This window comes from Phalaenopsis equestris, unplaced genomic scaffold, assembly GCF_001263595.1.
Source record: "Phalaenopsis equestris unplaced genomic scaffold, ASM126359v1 Scaffold000099, whole genome shotgun sequence".
In the NCBI taxonomy this organism is placed as follows: domain Eukaryota; kingdom Viridiplantae; phylum Streptophyta; class Magnoliopsida; order Asparagales; family Orchidaceae; genus Phalaenopsis; species Phalaenopsis equestris.
Genome location: NW_018164541.1, coordinates 377,719 through 402,608, shown reverse-complemented (window position 1 = coordinate 402,608; position 24,890 = coordinate 377,719). Strand labels below are relative to the sequence as shown.

The window sequence follows — 24,890 nt, the reverse complement described above, 5'->3', positions numbered from 1 at the left end:
TATTTAATAAATAATTAGTTTACACAAAATTTATTAATTATTAATTACTGTAAATGCCTTATTGAGGCTTTGGATACTCATTTATATTTTTTAATTTAATATCTATTATTGGATGTTTCGTTTGATAAATCATGTTAAATCATTCTAAATCTATTAAACAATTTCTCAAAATTTATCAGAACTTACTTATTAGCATACCAAACAAAACACCTTAGAATTTACTAAATTCATATTTACACGATCTACTTTTTACATTGTGGTGCGTGCTAGAAAATTCAAGGCGAAAGAGTAACAGATTATTGTTTTAGAGTTGTACGAGAATTCAATTGTATGGGTTACTTATTAGCATACCAAACAAACCACCTAGGCTCGGCATGACCACGGCCATAAACTTATGGGTGTGGCTATGCTCGGACCAGCCACGACCATGCCAAGTCCAAAAATGTTCAAATATGGGGTTAATCTTATCTGAGTTGGTTGATCAAAAATAAGGTCAATACAACCGATGTATTCTTAGTATGGATGAAGTGGTGCCAAAGATATCCCACCTAAAAGTATTCAAGTTAACCTCCATAGCGGTAAAAATGCTTTGAACAAAAATTATAGCACTAGTAATGATTTGCTCCTTATCACATATCCAAAACACATTACTATCTTTGATTTTCAAAATGCCTTTATCATGTCAATGTTGTTGTATACACATTGAAACACTTAGAATTGCAACCGTCTTCCACATAATTAACATAGATGGTTTTTTTTGTCTCAAGCAATCTTACTCAATTTGAATAGCTTCATTAAGCTTAAGATGTGCTGCAATAACCTCCACTTCATGGAGGAGATCATTGTAAAGACCTATTTTGAGAGGTTTGATAAATTTTTTTGGCGACTTAAAATGTATCCTAATTGTCGCACCTTTTAAATTTTAACTGAATTATTTTTATAAAATTCTACACAAAAAATCAAGAAATTTGATATATGATTCTATCTATAAATTTTTAATAGATTGGAAGATATAAAAATGAGAAGTAATATGTTTAATTTATTTAATTAAACCCTTACTTAACCTTAATCCCCATTATTACTGTAGTCATTGCCTCACTCACATGATCTTAAGTGTGTGTCTTGGTTGAAGGGGTGGGATCCTTATTCTAAACCTTTGAAACCCTTCCCCCTTTTTTGTTCCCATACGTGTTCGATCCCACGAGCATCTCACGACTTACGAGAAGAACCGCGACCCTACAATGTAGCAGTTGGGTCGAGCGACAATCGGGAAAGTCGCACGAGCTACAACAAGTAGCGTCCCACTCCCTCTTCCCTCACCTGATCTTCTTCTCTTGTTCCCCCTCCTCCCCTGTGTCAATCCTCCCTAGCAATGGAGTTTTTGCAAGGCTTTTGCTTGGGCCAATGTTGCAGCCGCAAACATAAAAGGAACGAGTGGCTCGCATAGAGCCACAAATGGCCTTTTAGAGCTCTGGGGGAAAATTGGTGAGTGTGAAACTCTATTTCACACTATTTGAGACTTTCATTTCATTCATTATTTTCACGTTAAGATATGCATTGATTTTCATGCTTTTCTTGTTTCCAGTAGTCGTAAGAGACATCAAACTTGGCAGGTTGTTTTGATTGTGGGTTGCGAGCTCCATAAGGGTTTTAACACAACATTAGTAAAGGGTAATGGAAAATTGAAGTGTTAAGATGAATAAAGAAGAAGATTTGGTAGCTTAGGAGAAGGGCTGACATTCGAGAAAGTCGTTTAAGATATGCTTTTACATGATATGAAAGATTTATATTGCAGTAGATTCTTCAAATGACCTTTTAGGAGCAACCATCTTTATTTCAAAATATTTTTTGCTCACATTATGCTGCAGTTTAGTAAGATTTATATTTCATTAGATTTTTCATATTGGTAGATATGAAAGATATGCATAAAAGATATATATAATGCATGATATGTATGATTAATATGATGTGTAAGATAAACATGATAAGAAAGATAGACATGATGAATATATGCACGATGAATGTGTCAATATCAATTATGGATACAGAAAGATTTGCATGATGGGAAAGATATGCAAGATATACATGATAGGAAAGATAAATACGATGAATGTGTCAATATCAATTATAAATACATAAAAACGTTAATATCAGTTATGATTACTAGAAGATGTCAAAATCAATTATGAAAATGAAAAGATGTCAATATCAGTTGTGATTATAAAAATGTGTTAAAGAGATAATATTGATATGTAACGCCTTAAATAAGTCGAGCAAATTTATACTAATAATAATGACGTGTAATACCCGCGTGGAAGTTAAGGTATGCATGTAAATTTGTAAAAGGTCCTCATTATTAAATATATAAATCATTTTATGAATAAACAACAGATATTTTTCTTTGAATTGTTCATCATGTGCTCTATACTTTGTATTTTTCTCTTTTTTTCTCTATCAAATGCAAATCAGGATTCAACAACTTTTTTTTAAGATATGGAAACAATTTTTTCTAGGGACAATTACTTACAGAACATTTGAAATTCTGATATTTACAAATTAAGCACCTAAATGATTGCTTGAACTGCTAAACCAATGTGTTTACACATGCCACGATCAAACTATTGAGAATTTGATAAAAATAAAACAAAATAGTTTGAGATTTTATCATGAAATTTGATATTTGACCGAGACTTTGAAAAATGTATGAAAGAAGGTGCTTGATTTCTAAATAAGAAAGTTTTCGGATGCTCTCTATTAAATTGCCCTTTGTTAATTTTGAATATTTATGATTTTAATAATATTATTATTACTCAAATAGTAAAGAGTGCATTAAAATTTTCTTTTATTATTTAAGAAAAAAATATTTAAATTAAATAAAATTAAGTGGCATTTACATACATACCTCCCAATTCTTATATAATTACACTTCTAACACTTACACTTTTTATATTTATACCGTCCAAATCTTTCATATCATATAAAAATATCATTATTTTTACTGCTTAAAGGGAATTACACATTTTAATGGACAATTAAGAAAACATATTTGTAAAGATTAAAAATTTAGATTTTATATATTAAAATAAATAATAATTGTGTTGCATCATGACGTGTATGCAAATATTAAAAATGTTAATAAAAATTTACAAAATATTACACAATTCATTTTTATTTAAATACTAATACCCAAAGATCGATATTTATATTAATCACACCTTGATATCATAAACATATACATGAAAAAATATATTTTGTTTTTAAAAATTAATAATAATAATATTTTTAATCTGATGTTAAAAATTTGATTGGTGTATGTATAAATATGAATGTTTATGCCACACACACAAAACATGTAAATACTTCGAAAATTAAATGATATACATATGGTCCTTTTTTATTTTTTCATTTATGTTTCAAACATATACATGCATATTATATATATAAAAACATTAAATTTTAGAATCTATTGATTGTAAATTTATTGTTAGTATTAAGGCTGACGACTTAATACGGAAAAATATAAGATGAGAACTCCGAACGTAGAGTTACGTTTGTATTTTAATAGTTCGAAATATTCTGTTGTGTTATAATAATATGCCATATGCATTATTTGTAAAAAAAAAATAGCGTGTTATTCGAGTATTATATGATGTTATTTGATTATTTTGTGGAGTTATTGAAATATTTCTCGCGATACTTGATTTGGGGCTAAAATTTTATTGGAATATTTCTCCACGTTACTTGATTTGGAGCTGCGTTATTCCAATGACATAGTGGAAATTAAAATACAAGGTAAATATGCTAAATAAACAACCCCAAATCAAATAATGCGGGTGACTTGATTTGGAGCTGCGTTATTCCAATGACATAGTTAAAATTAAAATACAAAGTAAATATACCAAATAAATAACCCCAAATCAAATAAGGCGGATGAATATTCTAATAACATTATAAAATAATCGAATAACAACATATAATACTTAAATAATATTTTATTTTTTATAAATAATACAGATAAAATATTCTTCTAAACATAAAGCTACATTAATTATTGTTGTAATATTTTTCAACATAATACACACTCAAAATTTACCACTTGTTCTGGCAGCAGCATAAATTCCCCTTGCCACCTTTTACACTTTTTTTGGGTTCTTCTCTTCTTTTTCTCTGAGAGGGGAGACGTGTTTCGCGGAAACCACCGAGATAAGAATACGCCGCTGCAGCGGCGTGCGGAAAAGTTACCGGAAGATTTATTCGCCATTATCCGAGTTTCAACTATCTCCTTCCCTGTATTCCTCTAGGGTTTGAACCGATCCCCTTCCACGACATCTAAATCCGTGACCACTCTCCCTCTTCGACTAGATCGGGGAAGCGAAGTGGGAGGATGGGGAAGGACTGCAGGTCGGCGTCGCACCAGATGTTCAAGGACAAGGCGAAGAACCGCGTCGATGACCTGCAAGGGATGTTCTCCGATCTCCAATCCGCTCGCCGAGAGAGCCGCGTCGGCGACGTCGCTGTGCTCGAGGAGCAGGTCAACCTGATGCTGCGCGAGTGGAAGGCCGAGCTCAATGAAGCCTCACCTGCTAACTCCCTTCTCGTGAGGAACCCTGATTTTTCCGTTCTTTACCACGAATCCTATTTAGGTTATGTTGTGTTTTTGATGTATCTAATTAATTTGGTCCAGGGATACAGCCGGGTCTCATCCGATCTTTCATCGGAGATCCGCCGCTTGCTGCAGCTTGGCGAGGAGGAGGATGATGCTACGAGCAAGTTTGCGGAGCTGCCACCGACTAACTTGAAGCCAGAGCCCGTGGATACGCCTGAGGCTTTTGTAGGCAGTGGTCAGGGTGCACGATCTGCCGCGTTTCAGGAGGTCGACTTCTCAGCCCATTTTTCTTCTTTCTCTTGTTTTCATTCATTGAAATCTGTGTGTTACGCTTTGAATGCAAGTAATGCGGACTTGTGACATTAATTTGTTATCGGGGGAGAGAAAATCCTTTTACTTGTTTTAGGGTCAGGCATCGGGCTATGGCAATTCATGATGCTGATTTCGTCTTAATTTAATATAGATTTGCTTGCATAAAATGCGAGTGCATAAAACGTGCCTTGATTGCATCCAACCTGCTTGATTAAATTGGATTCTACTGGATGGTTGAGCTCAATGTCAATTTTGTTAGCAAAGTTTACTTTTTTTTGGCATTATTTGTGGATTTGGTTTTGTGTGTATAAAAGATGAATATTGATATCCAAGTTTTAAGGCACTCGACTACTTATTTGGAGATATGATTGTGCTTATCATCCCTGCTGTGGCTTCTCTCTTACTTGACACCCTTATTTCAAGTTGCTAAATTTACTCATGCATTTTTTTTTCTTTTATAGTACACCATTATTCTGCATAAACTTTGGAAGATCACTCATGTCACGTTAGAGAATCATTAAGCTATTGGCTGTATCAAACTTAAATGGCATGTCAAATTATCAGATGAGACCACAAGAAGGCATTCTAAGCTTTTTGAACTCATAAAGTTTGACTATCCTAAAAAAATTGCACTCATGTTAATCTTTTCTCTTGAAAGCAAAAAACTCTCTATATTGTTTTACAATTTCTCATACATTTTCATTGTATATATATATATATATATATATATATTTCATGCGCCCGCAGGCATCCTTTTTCCATCTGCTTCATTGATTGGATTGATATCTATGGACTTTTTTCTTTACTTGAATATTAAGAAAAGCTGGCTGACATATTTTACAAACTTTTCATCCTTAAAGGTTTAAGGAATGATGAAACAAATGATTCAACCATATAGAAAATTGTTGGGAAAAAGAAAAAAAGCTAATACATATTTGAGTCAGGGAAAGACTGAAGGAGAATGCAAGGTTCGGATTGAATCATTAGGTACTGAACCATGGCAGTTGACTTGATTTTTTAGTTGTATTAGATGCAAATGGGAAGTACTTGTTTTGATTTGTCTCTGAGTACTTTCCTAAATCTAAAACCTTTTGGTAGCAGCCATTAGATAAAATTAGTCAAGTGCTTTATTGTTTCTCTCTAATATTGAAAAAGCTTAATGTGATACATCAAATAAAGTTGATGCCAGACAAGTCCATTTTTATCATGTGTGTATAGTTGTGATGAGTATTCTTCACTCTACAAATAATTGACTGTGTTTGATAATAGTTTGTTGCTGAGTTTTTGTTGATTTTCTGTTAGAAAAAGCTTTTCAAGTTTTGCTTTGGTGACATGGTTACTGTTGAACCCTGATTTTGACGCTATTTGAAGGCTATTTTGGCAAAAGTGCATTATTATGGAGTTTAAAAAATTTGAAGGATTGACATGTTGTTTCATGAATTATACTATCCAGCTAGGCTCATTTTATGTGACTTCTCTAGTCAAAGTGCTGATATCCAAGAGTTAAAACTGTGCTGCAGCACATGTTTGAACTGATCTTTTCTCTGAAGGAATTATAAGCAATGGTCAGTAGCTGAGGTGGTATTGTTCCCGCTTCAGGAAGTGAGGTGAGGGGTTTTACTTCTCCACATTGAGTGATTAAAGAAAAATTATAAAGATAAATATCTTATACCTTTCTTTGACATTAGTCGCATGTCCCTCAAAACTGTCGATTGTCCATTTCTTGTCAATCCTCGAAATTAATCTTTATCTAGGAAAGTGATTGATACTATACTCGGCCCATGTATACGGTGTGACAAAGTAAAGGAGGCTTGGGCAAGTTGAAGGAATGAAATCTCATCTGGAATGAAGGAAGAGGGATAGAATGAAGATTGATGATGTTTGGATATAATAGCTTTGGCCCTGTTACAACTTTGATTTCATCTTGGAGGACAGAAACAGACAATTTCTAATGCTGTTATGGGTTTTATGACATTGTACCATCTTGGGTGATTTATTCTAAACTTTAACCGTAACTATCTTTTTCATATATTATCCGAACTTAGATCTGATAAATAATTTTTATTGTGTTCTAATATGCTGATTTATGTCCTTTTTTTGTCTTTTTTCAATCTTGTGGTCGTTATGTCCTACAGCTTCTCTTAGAAGTTATCATCCTCCACAAAAATGATTAAGTAGACTTGTATGGATGTTAAAGAAGTATTATGAGTACCAGGGAGCTTTATTTGTCCAAGCTTCATTCATTGTTTTCAATGAAAAGCTGGGTTTTTCGAAGCTTGCTTTGAACTAATGCATAGATATGTCATCTAACCCATTCTCTCAGTGGAAGTGTTGACTGGTCATACTACTTGCATGACCCTATGGCTTCCCCTAACTATTTCTATTTTCATCAAAATTACTTTCAGTTTGTGCCTTGGACAAGTATTAATTCTCTATTTTAAGTGTCATAATCGTATTTATTGAAGTATGCATAGAATTGCTTTCCGTATGCCTGTATTTCTTTTTTCTCATTACATTCAGTTTAAGAAAGTAAATTGTGACCTTTTGAAGAGTCTTGGAATGCGGTTATATTTTTTAGATGAGCAGTGAACGTTTGTCCACCTAAAATAGATAAGAGTCTTGGAATGCGGTTATATTTTTTAGATGAGCTGTGAACGTTTGTCCACCTAAAATAGATATGCTTGGAGAGCTATTTTATTTTAATGGTTTACATTCGAGAAGGATTAAATTGTAAAATTGTATATTATGGTTAGGTAGAAGGATTTTCTTTGGGGAAGACCAGTCAATGTGGTTCCCGCACATCACTATGGGCTAAAGTAAAATGTTGGAAAGATTTGTATGTTTGATTGGGATGGGAACTATAAGTGCGTTTTGCTAGATGAAAAATTTCAAACTAAAGTCTTTTGAATTTTTGTTTATGAATAGAGAAAGAATTCAATTTTCTAAGTCAAGTTTTGATATTCTAGGCAATTGTGCTAATGCCTAATGTTATTATCATTATTTGAAGTATGTTTGGAATTTGAATTAGAGTTTTTGATGGATACTCAACCAGTTGTTAAGCCAGTATCTTATTTGATGTATCATTTTTTTGAAGTTAAAAGTCCTGAATCCACATTGCCAATCATTTTTCTTGAGTTCTAATCCTGAGAGTGATAAAGTTTAAATGAGAAATTACCAACCTAACTATTGTTTCCAGTGAGTTTGCTGTTTGATACCAATTTTTAATCTATGTTAGGCACTAGAAGCACATTATTAAGTTCTAGACCTTTTAAAAATGACAAAACATATTCGGACTATCTTTTAAGAGTGCCCATCAATCATTTTAATATTAGAATTGTAATTGTATGGGTTGTAATTTTGGAATATATTTTGTCTCCAGTGATATGATTTGGTGTGCTAGAGTCTACCATACAAGTAATAATTTGTCGCTTGTTTACAATTAGGAGAGCTTATTATAATTTACCTTTGAGCAACCGAGTTAATTGTCTTCAGTTTACTATTTCTTTGGCCGAAATAAAAAAGGAGGGAGGTGTTGCGTTTTGTCTTTATTGTTGGCTTCCTTAGAATTCTTCATTATGGTATCTATCTTGTGGATATTTTATGTTGTGGATATGAATTTTCCTTTCAGGGATTGATTTCTAGCATTGACTTTGTTAGCTTTTTAATCATTTGCTCTTTCAGGGTAGTGCCGCTGTCTTTTTTTTCTTAGAGGATATCTTGCTTATTCGTTATCTCGCTTATTTGTTTACCAGTCTGCTAGCCAAGATTGACTTTTGTTATTATTGACAAAAGTTCTATCAACTTAGTGGAGAGAATCCATATTGAAGGATCCATTAGCCTCACAGAGAGTAGAATCTTAATGGCCATGATACTATCATCAAAATTAGAATGAGAATGTTGAAGAGTAGGAAAGGGGAGATTTATTGACTAATTTTAGTCTTTTAAGAAAATGTCAGGCATAAATAGGTGGAGAAATAATTGTGTAAGAAAAAAATAAATCTAAGAACCAGTCTTTAATTCAGGAATGCAGCATTAATTTTACATTATAATTAGAAAGCTAGTCTCCACGTATTGCTATAATTGAAAAGCTGCTGTTCACAGATTGTTGGATTTTTGTTTATGTAAAACTGTTGTCCATCGATTGTTAGATTCATCTCTGTCATGTTAGACTAATATACCAGGTCTACAGTATTGAAACAAAATCAAATTTAGGTAGCTAGCATTATGATTAAAGATCTTTTACTTTCCTGCTTTATACATTTGGGATTGTCAGCCTACAGTACATAATTTTATAGAAAAAAAATGAAAGGCCATTTTTCCATCCAATCAATGGAAAAGTTTTTTTTTTGTGGTTGATTTCAATGTTGTAGTGTAATTTTGGAATTTTGGTCTCCATGAGCGGCTGGTTTGATTCAAGTGGCACTTCATGTTTTTTATATTGGTTATACTCTATTAATAAATATACTATAGGAAGAGTTATAAAACTCTTGAAAAAAATGGTTATTTAATAAAATCTTTAAGTTTCATCGAGACATCAATAGCTATTTGAGCCGCCATCTTCATTTTAAAGGCAATGATGAATGGGTCTGATGAGGTTAATTATACATTTCAGAACTAAAATCAACGAACAAACCGCCACGAAACGACAATAAATAGTTGGAAAAACACGAACAAGGGCCGCTCTTATAACAATCAAAGCAAAACAAGCAAGATACAAGGTTGATCTACTTTTTGAGAGGTAAATCGTCTCTCTCATACCCTAGACGTCGCTAGTGACACCACAAGAAGAAATAAAACATCAACCAAACAAAAACATGCATAAAGAAAATAAACCCTAGGTTTTTCCCCAAATAGAATTTCCTCCCTGCCTTTCAAAAACTTTCTTTCCTGGCTTTCACTCCAAACTCCTCTAATTTCTCCTCCCAGCGTAAGTGATTATGGCCTTAGTGGACTCCACCCTTTCCATTCCTTCTTCTGCAGCTCCTTTTGTTCGCTCACTTCTTCTCGTCGCTCAAACCGAGCCACTTGTGCGGCTCCCCTTGTTCGCTTTACTTCTTCCTGCCGCCCAGACGGGCTTGCCTGTGGGCCGGTTATAACAACTCCAGCCGGTCCAGGGGACCAGCTCATATATGGGTGTAACATTACTCCCCTCCCAAAAAAATATCTTGTCCTCAAGGTAGAAGGATGGAAATTGCTTGTGAATCTTATAAGGCTCCCATGTTGCTTCTAAGTCTGGCAGCCCCTTCCATTTGACCAATACTTCCTTCACTCTCCCTACTCCTAGGCGCACGCCTTCGATTTATAACAGCTCCAAAATCACCTCTAAGTTATATGTCAGCGTCGGCAGTAGTGTAGGTGAGTGTGTATAATCTCCAATTGCATGTCTCAGTTGTGATATATGGAAGACCAGGTGTAGTGCGGACGATGGTGGTAACTTCAAACAGTAGGCCACTGCCTCGATGCGTGCCATCACCTCGTAATACCCAAACTATCGTGATGACAATTTATCGCTTCTTCTCGTGGCTAATTTCTTCTGTTGGCAGGGCCTTAACTTCAAATAGACCATGTCCCTTGGTTTGAATTACACCTCTCCCGTGTCCATCCGCTTTCATCTTCATTATTTGTTGAGCCCTCAGAAGATGCCCCTTGTGCTCTGCTAGTATCCTGCCTCTCTCCTCCAAGTACTGATCAACGCTAGATATCAGTGTAGTGATATGCCTATAATGTATCAAGTGAGATCTGTGCTGCGGTGTTGTACAAATATTCGGCCCATGCAATCTGCTTAGCCCATAACTTCGGTGTATCAGATGCAAAACAACACAGTTATGTCTCCACACTCCTGTTGACCACCTCCATCTGTCCATCGGTCTGGGAATGATATGTGATGCTCCTTTTAAGGATTATCCCTTGCAACCTAAATAACTCTTTTCAGAAGTGGCTGAGGAACACCTTGTTCATATCTGATATAATTGATTCCGTCACCCCATGCAAAAGTACTACTTCCCGAATAAACACCGTCGCGACTGAGACAGCAGTGTAGGGATGTCGTAATGGAATGAAATGTGCATACTTAAGCGATTAACAACCACCATATTCACCATAAATCCTTCTGATTGTGGCAACCACTCAATAAAATCAATCATCACTTCTTCCTAAACCTTCTCCGACAATGCTAATGGTTGTAGTAGTTATGCCGCTGACACACATCACATTTTGTCATCATGTCCGCTTCTTTGCACATCTCCACTCAATAAAACTCTGCTGCCATACGACTGTAGGACTTTTGCACCCTTGAATGCCTCCCCCCTTCCCCTTATCGCACTGCCATGGAACTCTTATAATAATCTGAGGATATACTCCGACGACTCGGGTAGCACGAACCGCCCCTAGTGGTGCAGCTTCTGTCCCCTCAATGCGTATCCCGAATGGTTGTTTCGATCCTATAGTAATTCAACTCTTATTTTCCTCAGTTCCTCATCTCTCATGCTCTCCTGTCTCAAGGCCTCCCAATCCAAAACTAAGGGTATCGATAGGGCCGTCCATTGAGGTTCCTCCATCTTTCTCAGCAGTGCGTCAGCTGTCTTTTGTTCCAATCCTAGCCAGTACTGAATCTCGAAATCTTACTTCAGTAGCTTGGATAATCATATCTGATGCTTCTCAATCATCATCCACTGCTCCAGAAGATACTTTAAACTCCTCTGATCTGTCCTGATCAAGAAATGTCGTCCTAACAAGTAGGGTCGTCACTGCTGAATGGCCAAGACAATTTTTATTAATTCTCGTTCATATATTGACTTTAGCCTCGGTCTGGCTGAAGTCAACAACCGACCACTTATCCTGCATGAGCATTGCTCCCAATCCGTACCCTGATGCATCCATCTCTACCATGAAGGGTTTATTGAAATCTGGGAGTGCTAATACTGTATGCTAGTCATGACCCGTTCAAATGCTTGTGTTACCGCTTCTCTCCATTTGAAATTATCTTTCTTCAACAGCTCTGTTAGTGGCCATGCTATCGTGCCATATCTTCTCACTAGCTTCCGGTAATAGCCGGTGAGAACCATGAATCCTCGCTACTTCAAATTCCTTGGTAAGGGCCAATCAACCATAGCTTCAATCTTTGACTGATTCACTGATACACGTGTTCTGGTCACCACATGTTCTAGGTACTCTATCTGTAATTGCATAAAAGAATATTTCTTCAATTTAGCATACAATTGGTGCTCCCTCAACGTCTTCAGGACTGTTCTCAGGTGCCCTACATGCTCTGTTTCTATAAAACTGTAGATCAGAATATCATCAAAGAAAACCAGGATAAATTTCTGAAGATAAAGATCATAAAACCCTAGTCATGAGAGATTGAAAATGTCGACGGGGTGTTGGTGAGGCCAAACGACATCACTAAGAACTCTTAATCTCCTTCATGTGTCCTAAATGATGTCTTGTGCACATCTGCCGATTCATCCAGATCTGATAGTACCCTGACTTCATATCAATTTTTGAGAAAATAACTGCCCCATAAAGCTCATATTGTTACTCATCATTCATAGGAATATGAAACTTTTCTAACACCGTTTTCTTGTTCAAAGTCTGGTAGTCTACACAGAATCTCCAACTACTATCCTTTTTCTTTACCAACAGGACATGACTGGAAAAAGTGCTCGCACGAGTCCTGATAATCCCAGCCTTAAGCATCTCTTGGATCAACTTCTCTATCTCATTCTTCTAAATCTGGGGGTTCCTATATAATCTGACGCTGATGGGAGAAATACCCCCCTTCAATGTAATAGCGTGCTCGTGCTCACTTGAAGGAGGTAGCTCGCTTGGCTGCTGAAAGACATTCGTAAATTGTTGTCGGAGCTGTTGGACTCCTTTCGAAAATTTTACCAACACTGAATCTTGAATCTCCTCAAGGCTCTGCAACTCCACCAAGTACCTGGTCCTGCTCCCGGAATCGACTTGATTGTGGTTTTGAGCGACACCATGGTTTTGCATAAGCTAACAGCTCCTCTCAGCAGCACCTTCCTACCCTTTACTTGGAACTCTATCGTCAAGGCTTCCAATTCACTTTCATCTCTCCCAATGTTTGTAGCTACTTCATCCCTAAAATCACATTTGTGCTGCCCAAATCTTAAGGAAGGAAGTTTTCCACCACCTGTAGGCGAGATGATGTCAGAACCAACCCCTTGCAAATTCCCTAACTTTTCTCCATATTCCTCGCCCCATTATGACGTCGAAGCTCCCTGTCAACCTTAGATTTTCTACAACCTGATTTGAGATAGTTATGTGTGCCCCTCGCTATCCACCAATACCACAATTGGCTGTTCCCCGATCCACTCCCACCTTCATAGTGTGATTTGGAGTAAATCCCACTACCTAATTTAGGGACACCTCCGTCACATCCAAATGCAGATGCTCCTCATCCGTTGTTTTCTCTTCTGATTCCTCATTCTCTATATCCTCATTCTGAATTAAAGGAACCTGAAGGGTGTGCTTCTTGCAACGACACCTTGAGGTGTATTTCTCATCGCAACAGTAACACAATCCTTTGACTCTTTTGTCATGCACTTCTATATTTGTGAGGTGTTTGAAATTACTCTCGGGTCGGGTCCCGTACTCTTCTCCTTCAACGTCTCTTTCTGAAATGACACCTTCTGGATTCTCGTTGTCGTGGTTGTCACGATCCTCTTGTAGAATCCTCCGGTGCTGTTGTCTTTGTTGGCCTTCATTTGTTTCTTATCTTCCATCATCTGGGCGAGCTCCATCTTTTTTCTCAATCCTCGTGGTCTCAAGGGGTGGATGACTGCTTTTATGTTAGATTTTAGGCCTTTCGAGAAGTTCCATTCCAGTTCTGCTGCAGAAATCCCCCTCAAGCTCCCTGACAAGAGCTTAAACTTCTCCCTGTATTCTATAACCGCCCCCACTTGAGTTAGAACATAAAATTGCTCGTGTAGGTCTCCTTCTCAAATATCTCGGAAACACTCCAACAAGTAATCCTTAAACTCCTCTCATGAGTGCATTGTATATCATGCATCAATCTACTGAAATCATGCTAAATCATTTCCCTCCAAACATAGTCCCGCTGCCATGAGCTTCTCTTTCTCAGTTAGCCCATTAATTGCAAAATATCGCTCCACCAGATACACCAATCCATGTGCATCTTCCCCTTCAAAGATACGCATCTTCAGTTTTCTGACCCTTGCATCTCTACCCCAACTCTCTCTCTCTCTCTCTCCGTCTCTCTCTCTCTCTCCGTAATTTCCCCCCATGTATTTAGGGTGAAACTCCCTCCTGCAGTCATAGGCATATACCACTCCCGATTCCCTTCTTCATCCATCATACTCTTCCGTGCCCCTTCCAACAACCCTTCTCCAATTTTCGGCCCACCCCCTCTATTGGGCTTCTCCACTCTTCCTCCTCTCGGAGTCCTAGGGGGACGCTCTTGTAGGTTGATAATGTCTTCTTTGTTGTCTTCTCGCTCGATCTCCTTCTTTTTTGACCTGGTCAAGGATTCCCTCATCAAGCCTTGGTTAGGGTTTGCTGCTGGAGCGGTCAATGCGTCCTTATATAGCATTTCCATGAGTTTTTTCATCATTTCCCGTATTTCTCCCGTGCCTTCAAATCCATCATTCATTTGACTTTCAATCGAAGAAAATCTGTCCTCCATGGTAGCAACCCTTTCTTTCATTCCCGATCGGATTTGATCTACCTCTCCTTCCAGCACATCAATTTTCTTTCTTGCCATCCCACCAAGATCTATGCTTTGATACCAATTTGATGCGCCTCGGAACCCAAATCAGCGAACAAACCATGCCGAAATGGAAATAGATAGGTGGAAAAATGCAAACAAGGGCTGCTCTTACAACAATCTACCTCTCCTTCTAGTACATAAACTTTATTTGCTGCCATCCCACCAAGATCTAGGATCTGATACCAATTTGATATGCCTCGGCCACCAAGATCTAGGCTCTGATACCAATTTGATATGCCTCGGAACCAAAATCAACGAACAAACCACAACGGAATGACAATAGATAGGTGGAAAAATGCAAACAAGGGCTGCTCTTACTACAATCAAAAGAAAACAAGTAAGATACAAGGTTGATCTATTTTTCGAGAGGTAGTTCGTCTCTCCCACACCTTAGATGTCACTAGGAACACCACACAAAGAAAGAAAACAACAACCAAACAAAAACATGCATAAAGAAAGTAAACCCTCAGTTTTTCCCCTATTAGAATCCCCTTTCAGTCTTTCAAAACTTTCCTTCCTGGCTTACTCTCCAAACTCCTCTAATTTCTCCTCCTTGCACAGGTGATTACGGCCACAGTGGACCCCACCATTTTCTTTCCTTCTTTTGCGGCTCCTCCTGTTCACTCCGCTTCTTCCCGTCACCCAAACCGGGCCGCCTTTGCGGCTTACTCTGTTCGCTCCGCTTCTTTTGTGCCAAGGATCACTTTATTATTGATCTCTATTGATTACATATCAACATATAAAGATAAAGAGTAGAAGGCAGGGAGGATCAGATGATGATGGAACTTAAGATTGAGGGAAGGAGTTAAAGGATAAGATGTAAATTGACTTTTTGGTGCAAAAGGTCACTCTATTGACTACAGATCAATGTACTTTTTTTTTGGATGTTAGATTTTATGAGCATTGAAGAAAGAATGGACGATGAAAATAAAGTTTAGAATTGTGATTTGGATGGCTTAGGTTGTTTTTGGAACTCCAAGGGAATAACTAATGCATTTTTTACCTGCTGTGATGTTTTCGGATATATGTGCCTTCATTAAGTATAATTTATCTTTATTATCATTCATGCATTATTATCTATCCCTGGATTTTTTTTCCTTCATCTTTATTCTTTTGTTGAACTTTTCATCTTCATTTTCAACATTTGTTACTGTAGAAATCTTGGTCCTTGTCGCAAGAACCTATAGTATCACCTCCCCCATGAGTCTAGGTGAACTTTGTTCTTACATTTAACAACTTTGTAACACTTAACTTGAAGGAATGTAGAATGAGGATTCGTAAAACTAATCCTAAAATTGGGATTAGGCTGATGATGAAGATGGTTGTGGCGGTAGTCGTTCTGCCATTTAAAATTTAAAATTATAAAATGATGTTTATTGGCGCTTTTATGATCTTGATATCTAACTTAGTTTGTTATGCTTCTGAACCGGACATGGAAATGTTCTACAGTATTGGGATAAGTCGGACTTACCAACTGTGTATAAACCTACGTGATAAAATGTAACCTTATCAATACCCTGTTTTTTTGCACTTGATTTATTTACTTAAAAATACACCAATGCTAAGAATGGTCGGAAACATAATCCATAGTTGCATTTACATTTTATTTTCTTTTCAAGTAATTTAATTCACTCATCACTGACATCATGTGGTAAATGGCAATCAAATTTAGATACAGACTGTACAAAAACATGAAAATTCCATTAGGCGTAATGCATGTTTTATGCTTAAGTCCTGAATATGTAGGATATTGCTAGGTATTCACTTATTATATTATTCATCGTAGAAACTCTAAATCAAGGTTTTCAAATATTGTTTTGCTTTCGATTTTATTCTCTTTGTGAAAGTCTTGGTTTTGTTGGTTTCACAGATTCACAATTTTAGCATATAGTTTTGCTTTTGATGTTGATTATTTTATATTACTAATATTTCAAATTTTAAAAAATCTAGTTTAAAATCTGAAGTTTTATTATATTTTATAATAAAAAATAAATTGTAAGCTATGGAAAATTTTTGTGAACCTATATTTTGTTACTCATGCAGCTCAATAGGCAAAATTATTTGTTAATGTGATGATGTGGCTCCAAGTTTTGAGGGTCGGCATGATAATTTCATGTCTTTTCTAGCTACAATTATATTTTTGTACATGATACATTATAAGGAAAGTAATAAGTTATGTCTGTTTGAAATTATCTTGAACTTTACAAATAAACTTAAATGATAGAGAACTGGCATGTATTCTACCCATTAACTTATTTTTTAAATTGTGTATATGGCATATAGTTTATAGGTAATTGTATTGATAAACTTAATAATATTAACATACTTTTAGCTGTTTTAAATTTTATGATGTTGTTTAATTATATTATATTAATTTGATAACTATAATGTAATTTTTTAAAGCATTTATCTAACAAAATAAAGTAAAATAGATTAGGAAGGGCATGATTTAAATCAAATTCTACATGTATTGCTATTAATTCAAATAAATTTCATACCCCATATAACATGAACACTACTGCTTTGTTGTGTACATGGATGGAATGGACTCTAGGATGTTCATTAAGGTAAAAGACTTTTATAGTATAGTTTCACTAGGAACAGTTTTGAGTGTGTCATGACCTAGCCTCAAAGCTTGAAATTTCCTAGAAGGGGTAGGAAGGGCATGATTTAAATCAAATTCTACATGTATTGCTATTAATTCAACATGAACGCTACTGCTTTGTTGTGTACATGGACTCTAGGATGTTCATTTGCCGGTGTTCAAATTCAGATTCCTGCCTTCATCATGGTAAAAAACTTTCATAGTATAGTTTCACTAGGAACAGTTTTGAGTGTGTTACGACCTAACCTCAAAGCTTGAAATTTCCTAGACGGGGTACGAAGGGCATGATTTAAATCAAATTCTACATGTATTGCTATTAATTCAAACAAATTTCTTACCCTATATAACATGAACAATACTGCTTTGTTGTGCACATGGACTCTAGGATGTTCATTTGCCCGTGTTAAGATTCAGATTCCTGCCTTCATCATGGTAAAAGACTTTTATGATATAGTTTCACATGGAACAGTTTTGAGTGTGTCAAGACATAGCCTCAAAGCTTGAAATTTCCAAGATGGGGACGAACGATCGGACGTTGAAATTAATTTTCCATTTTCATTTTCTATCACTATAATTGATCATTCAAAAATTATGAAAGAGCAAAAAAAAAAAAAAAAAAAAAAAAAAAAAACTTAAAACATTTAAATTTATTTTATTTCAGGTTGCTATGTCTTTCATAAATATTTTTTTCATTTATTATTCCTTTTACCTAAAAATATTAAAACAACATTATGAGTTATCTAAATTATAGTAATTCAATGAAACAAATATAGTATACATGATGATCTTTCTTATTATGTTATAGAAAATTATGTGATAATATTAATGTCATATATATACTCATAAATGGAATCTAAATTTTTTATATGCATCAATCTTTTATCTTTTAAATTTTAGTGCACTTATTTATCTTAAGTTGTACATTCGTCGTAAGAGTATTTTCTAAACATAATTTAAAATAACCTTGGCCGATACATATCCCGTCAGCACAGCGGATAAAACAAGTCTACTAATGTCTGAAGAAGAAGGATAAATGCTCACCCTTGATCGATATTCTACTGTTGGCACAACAGTTTCTGATCTAAATTTCATGATTGTATAAGGTGGTAGAAATACATCTTATGCGTTCAGGTGCATTAGTTCCCCCTCCTAGTGACATAAGAGGTGAACTCCTTTCTTATCATGAACATACAAGGATTAATATATAAGATTATTTTCATTAATCATATCTTGCATTATTTTCTTATGAAATATTTATAATTATTTATCAGTGAATAAATGCCATTCTAACGTGATTTAAAAGTCATGTAATAGATGAATGTTATTCTATGATAAGTATAATTATTGTGCCACTATTTATGTAGAAATGTTTACATGTATATTTCATACCTGACAATATGAAGAATCGGTTGTAGTTGAATTTCATTGATTTAGAGCTTAAAACTACAAAAAACTAAAATCAGTATATATTTTAAAATAAGAAATATTACTGCAATTGAGGAGCATAATTACTAATAAATTATCTTAGATCTTGATCTTCAATGGATTGCTTTGACGTTTGAAACACCTCTTTGACTCTACCTAAACCTATAGATCTTCAATGGATTGCTTTGACGTTTGAAACACCTTACAAACTCTTTGACTCTACCTAAACCTATTATCAAAGATATCCAAGATTTAGTATATTGCATGAAATCAAAAACTTACATGTACTAATTCCTAAACAAGTTGATCATCCTTCAATAATATAAGCTTTTATTTTAAATTTTGAGTAAAATCTCTAAAATAAATTAACTAAAATTTTTTCTATGATGTAATTATCTATTTAGTATAATATTCATATAAAAATCACTTTCTCAGATAAAAATCACTCTCAACTATGATGCTAATTTTCATTTTACATTTTATTTTTACTTCAATTTTAATATCTTTAGAATTTATATTTTTTCTAACACTTTTATTTGCTTTTATTAATATTTTTTCCTAATTTTTATAAAGCATAACATAATTTATTTAATTGACCTTTTTTACTTTCAAATTTCAATAAATGCATTAGTTTACTTTTAATATATTTATTTCCTCAATTTACTTAATAAAACTTAATTTAAAATTTTAATCATTTTATATAATATGAAGATTAGCTTTTAATAAATTGAATCCTAATTATTAATTTATTTAATTTAGTGAATCATCACTAACATTTAAATCTTTCAAAGTAATACCTAACATATATATTATATCTAATCAATTTTAACCTAGATAATCTTAATATTATTATTATTTCATTTATTAATCAAATTAATTTATGTAATTTAAGTTTCTAAATTATACATCATTTTTTAAATTTTATTACTAATATTTGAAAAAGTCCAAAATACATAAAATAAGTAATAATAAGGTTTAAAACTAAAAAAAAATGCCTCTCGGCCTTCACCTGGCCAAGTTTGATCGGCCTTGAAGGATCAAACGAATGCCGGTTTTGAATCACTATCACACTTACGCTTCCTCCCTCTTTGGCTTCTACTTTGCGCAAGAGGCAATGCTTGTGTCTCATTGCTCAATTTCGATGTGCTCATGTCAATTGCTAGCATCTTTGCACACTTACGCTTCCTCCCTCTTTGGCTTCTACTTTGTGCAAAAGGCAATGCTTGTGTCTCATTGCTCAGTTTCGATGTGCTCATGTCAATTGCTAGCATCTTTGTCCGCATTTGACGCTCACTTTCCTCAGCTTCTTGTCATGATGGACATAAAGCTCCACTCAGATGCGTTATCTCAGGATCGAATGCAACTGCGAGCTTGCTCTTTCCTTAAGCTCCTATGCTCCCTCTCCTGCTCGGTTTCAAAACCTAGACAACTCACCTGGCCCTTTTCAGTTTCTGTTTCCCTCTTGCTTAGTTTCAAATCTCATAAAAGCTCGTTTGGGCCTTCTTGCTCTCCATTTCCCTTTGCTCAGTGAAGCACTCGCCCGACTCCTCTCTGTCCACCGCTACTTAACTCTTTTCCAAATGATGTCTCCACTGTAAGTGTAACGCTAGCTTTATAACGGGATTTAAACCGAGTGTTATAAAGTGCTACATTTCCTTTGTAAATATTATGGTGAAACCCAATAAGTTGTTGTAGTTCGGAGTGGTGGTGCCCAAAGCTTTTAAAAAACCTTGGTTCAATTTTGTTATAACTAATATTCAAAACCATGTTCTAAATGAAACCAACAAGCACTAATTGTGAACTACTATATCGACTTTCTTTCTTCTATCAGATGATTCAAATTTCAACTGTCATTCGTTACGGTTTATCATTGGATGTGACAAAAGGAAGGGAAATTGTAAAAGAATAAATGTCTAGAAAAATTTAGTTTATTTGTTCTTTCAATGGGTTTTTATATACAAATCCATAAAGAAAAAAGGTAAATAAAAAATTATATAAAAATAGTCTTCAGTGCCATTTGATTATATATGGATCTTTGATTGATGCCAAGGAAGTAATCTATTAGCTCATTCTTTTTTTTTATATGAATTTGTGAGAGCTGTTTTCTTATAAGCAATGGATCTGTGGCATCTAATTTTTCATATTGACCAGCGTGCCACGCTCCGTCATATTGTAGAAATTGGCAAGCCACTCATGGGATGGAAGGTCATAGAGAAGACCAAAATATAGACATCCATAGGACTCTAGAAGATTCCACCACATTCCGGAGAATGCTAAGTGGAAAAGTTCCAAGGATAAACTCAAGAGTAACCTTGAAAGCTCTAGGACTATGTATGTACATAAGAGAGGGAGTGTAGAACTCTCTACAAGCTAGAATAATCTAATGTATTCTAGAATGTTCCCTTGGGCTTGGAGGGGGCTATAAATAAGAGCCCCTCCCCTCATTTGTGGATCTGTGGCATCTAATTTTCCATATTGACCACTGTGTCACGCTCCACCATCTTCTAGAAATTGGCAAGCCCCTCAAGGTATGGAAGGTTTTAGAGAAGGCCAAAATATAGAAGACATCCATGGGACTCTAGAATATTCCACCTCATTCCAGAGAATGCTAAACGGAAAAGCTCCAAGGATAAACTCAAGAGTAACCTTGAAAGCTGTAAGACTACGTATGTACATAAGAGAGGAAGTGTAGAACTCTCTAGAAGCTAGAATAATCTAATGTATTCTAGAATGTTCCCTTGGGCTTGGAGAGTGCTATAAATAAGAATTTCTCCCCTCATTTGTAATCACCTAAGAAAGCATCCAAGTTTCCAAGCTTTCAATTGTTGTAATTGTTCTTTCTTAGTGAAGTGTTCCTTTCTCCAATTCCTGTCTCTACTCTTCTTCTTAGAGTGTTTTGTGCTTCAAGTCCAAGTGTTGTGAGGGATATTAGGTTGATTTAGTGCTAAAGCAGAGCACTAAAGCCGCATGGGTGACTTGGTAAAAGTTAGTCTGTAACAAGCGAGTCTTCAATAGAAACTTTCTGGCTGTCTGGTGCTTCTAATTTTCTATTACACAATAGCGTCTGCGAAGAATTAGGTCCTTTCTGTTCTGTTTTTAGATTGTCAATGCTCTTATCTTATTGTGTTAATAACTTTTTAACCTTTTTTTTTCAAGTTTGTAAATTTATTAGGGGCATTTACATACATACTACCCAATTCTTATACATACTATATACATACTACCCAATTCTTATGTATCTATGTATCTAACACCTAAACTTTACTTTTTACATGTATACCACCTCAATCGTTCATTTCACATAAAAGTTTGAACTATTTTAACTTAAAAGAAATGAAACACGCCTTTTTGTGCATGAGTGTTATACACATTAAAATTGAAGTTTAGGTGTTACATATGTACATACATAAGAATTGAGTGGTATGCATGTTTATCTTCCAATTTATTATTGTAATATTAAGGTTCTAGAAGCACCTATCATGTCATTTATCTTTTCTATGTGTACATGCCTGCAAGTTTAGATACTTAATATCTCCCATCTTTTCTTATAAATAATTAATTTCAGCCTTCATGATTTCTCATTCATTAGTTCTGAGCAACTTCTGTAAGTTTTTCTACTAGACGCCTACTACATATTTCTGTCATGCTACTGAATTACCATGTGCATCAGGAACTGCTACAAAATGAATTTGTAACCGCTAATCAATATAGAGTCAACCTCACCATAGATACGGCCGATGCTGTATCCAATTGCCAAGTGGCCTCTGCTGTTGACTACCCGCAATTTAATCTGAATCAAGACATGCAGAATAATCAGTATATTGATGCAGTTACTCTTTTGCCACATTTTCAAGAAATGCTACCTATGATATGTCCACCTCCTGCAGCTTTTTTAAGGCAAAAATGTGCGCTTTGGGATTGTCCCCGGCCCACTCAAGGATCAGAATGGTGTCAGGACTACTGCAGCAGCTTCCATGCAACATTGGCTTTTAACGAAGGCCTTCTTGGCATGATTCCGGTGCTGCGTCCCGGAGGCATTGATCTGAAGGATGGTCCTCTTTTTGCTTCACTCGCAGCGAAGGCTCAAGGCAAGGATGTTGGTATACCGCAATGTGAAGGGGCTGCTACAATAAAGTCTCCTTGGAATGCTCCTGGTAGGCTTTATTTTTATTTTTTTTCTGCAAATTTATGCATTATACGTAGGCTTTATTTTTATTTTTTTTCTGCAAATTTATGGATTATACGCATTGCTACACACACACACACACACAATATATATATATATATATATATATTCATACAAATATAAACATAAATGATTATACATAATATATACATCTATAGTCAGGCTACTCTAAAACCGCATAACAATGAAAAAGGCCTTGTTCCTATTTGACTCTTTAAATACATGAGCTTTATAAAAACTAGCTAAACTAAAGCTAATTATTGAGTTGAACACAACAACATACTTTTTCGACATCCCTACTACTCCTTAGCTAAAAAAATTTCCGACTTCATCTGCAGAGTTATTCGATCTTTCCGTTCTCGAGGGTGAATCGTTGAGAGAATGGCTCTTCTTTGACAAGCCCAGAAGAGCTTTCGAAAGCGGGAACAGAAAGCAGCGGTCATTGCCAGACTACAGCGGTCGTGGTTGGCATGAATCCAGGAAGCAGGTGATGGAAGAATTTGGAGGTTTGAAGAGATCCTATTACATGGATCCACAACCTTCTAACCATTTCGAGTGGCATCTTTTCGAGTACGAGATAAGCAACAGCGACGTGTGCGCCCTATACAGACTCGAGTTTAAGCTCACCGATCACAAGAAGAGCAGCAGGGCGAAGCCTAATGTCGATTTGCTCGTCGACCTGCAGCAGCAAATGGGCAAGCTCAGCGCCAAAAATTGCTCGGACAAGAAACGGCATGGCAAGGGACGGGCGAAAGCGAACCACGATAACACTGAATGTGCTCAAAACGAGCTAATTCCTACCATAAATGGGAGTCCTATCTATGGACCTCATCTCCCATATGCTTATTCAATGGAGGGCTTTAATCATGATAACTACTATGGGTCTAATTTGAAATAGGGGCGAACTTTGGAGATGACTGATTTTGCTTCAGGTTCGGCTCAAAATCTTTTATGAGGCATATATTTTTGTCATGTATGTTACTCTTAACACCATAGTTAATACCCTTAGCTCCAAAATGGCCTTCTGTTTTTTGATTTGTGCTGTGTGGGGGCGGTGTCGTTGGCTTTATTGTGGTGGGAGTAGCATTGGTTATTTTATTAGTGTTGGTATGAATCAAACATTTCAAATGATTAGTCGTGTACAGTATTGTTAGTATGGTGTAATGTGTACCCATCCCTTGCACAATATGTGAACGCTCTATGTTTATGTTTTGTTTTTTGCCATTGTATATTTTGTATGATGAATGTCACTAACTTGGTTGAGGAGCATCTTGTATTTGATTTACTTTTTGGAAAATTTGCATGCATGCATGCCACTAAATTCCTATGTGTTTATGTACATGACACCTAAACTTCTATTTTTTTTTACATATATGCCACATCGTCTTCGCATGCAAAGGTGTATTTCACATTTCAAAAGTTAATATACTTTTATTTTTATGTGATACAAAAGATTTAGTTGGTATGAATGTATATATATATATATAGATGTTCGATATGTAAATATGTAGGATTTTGGTGGTATGTTCTATTGATCTTTCACTATTTTTTTTTGACTTGCTATAAGATTTGACAAGGTATAAAAATGTATAAATATACATAATGTTATGTTGCTTCTTGCAGTCTTATGTGATGTCATTCGCTGTAGTGTATGAATTGTGTTCGAGAGTTTGAACTCAAAATATGGCAACTCAACATGCCAACTTAGCAGGCCATCTCGACGCCTGTCTTCTTGACGGATCGTTTTAAGCGCATGCACATAAATTAAATTTTATTGACCTCTCTAATTACATCTTTGTTCTTGCTATTATTAATTCCCTAATGAATGATAAATTTATGGTTTAATCACAAGTTAAAAACTCTTTTTTGTTCATGGCCGAATCAATAGTTTGAAAATATCATTTTTTGAACTTTATGAAGAATTTCATCTTATAAATTAACAATTATAGCTACTAAGGGTCTGTTTGGGGTAGCTGCAGCTTATCCAGCTTCTGCTGATAAGCAG

General features: G+C 35.4%; 1 protein-coding gene across 1 annotated transcript; it reads left to right on the top strand.

Moving 5' to 3' along the window:
* The first annotated feature begins 4,126 nt into the window (after nucleotides 1-4,126).
* LOC110020532 (transcription factor VOZ1) lies at nucleotides 4,127-24,149 on the top strand. Its single transcript, XM_020718672.1, has 4 exons — nucleotides 4,127-4,597; nucleotides 4,685-4,873; nucleotides 22,370-22,853; nucleotides 23,224-24,149. The coding sequence occupies exons 1-4, from the start codon at nucleotides 4,385-4,387 to the stop codon at nucleotides 23,781-23,783; spliced, it is 1,446 nt and encodes a 481-aa protein (XP_020574331.1). The 5' UTR covers nucleotides 4,127-4,384; the 3' UTR covers nucleotides 23,784-24,149.
* Nucleotides 24,150-24,890: the final 741 nt, after the last annotated feature.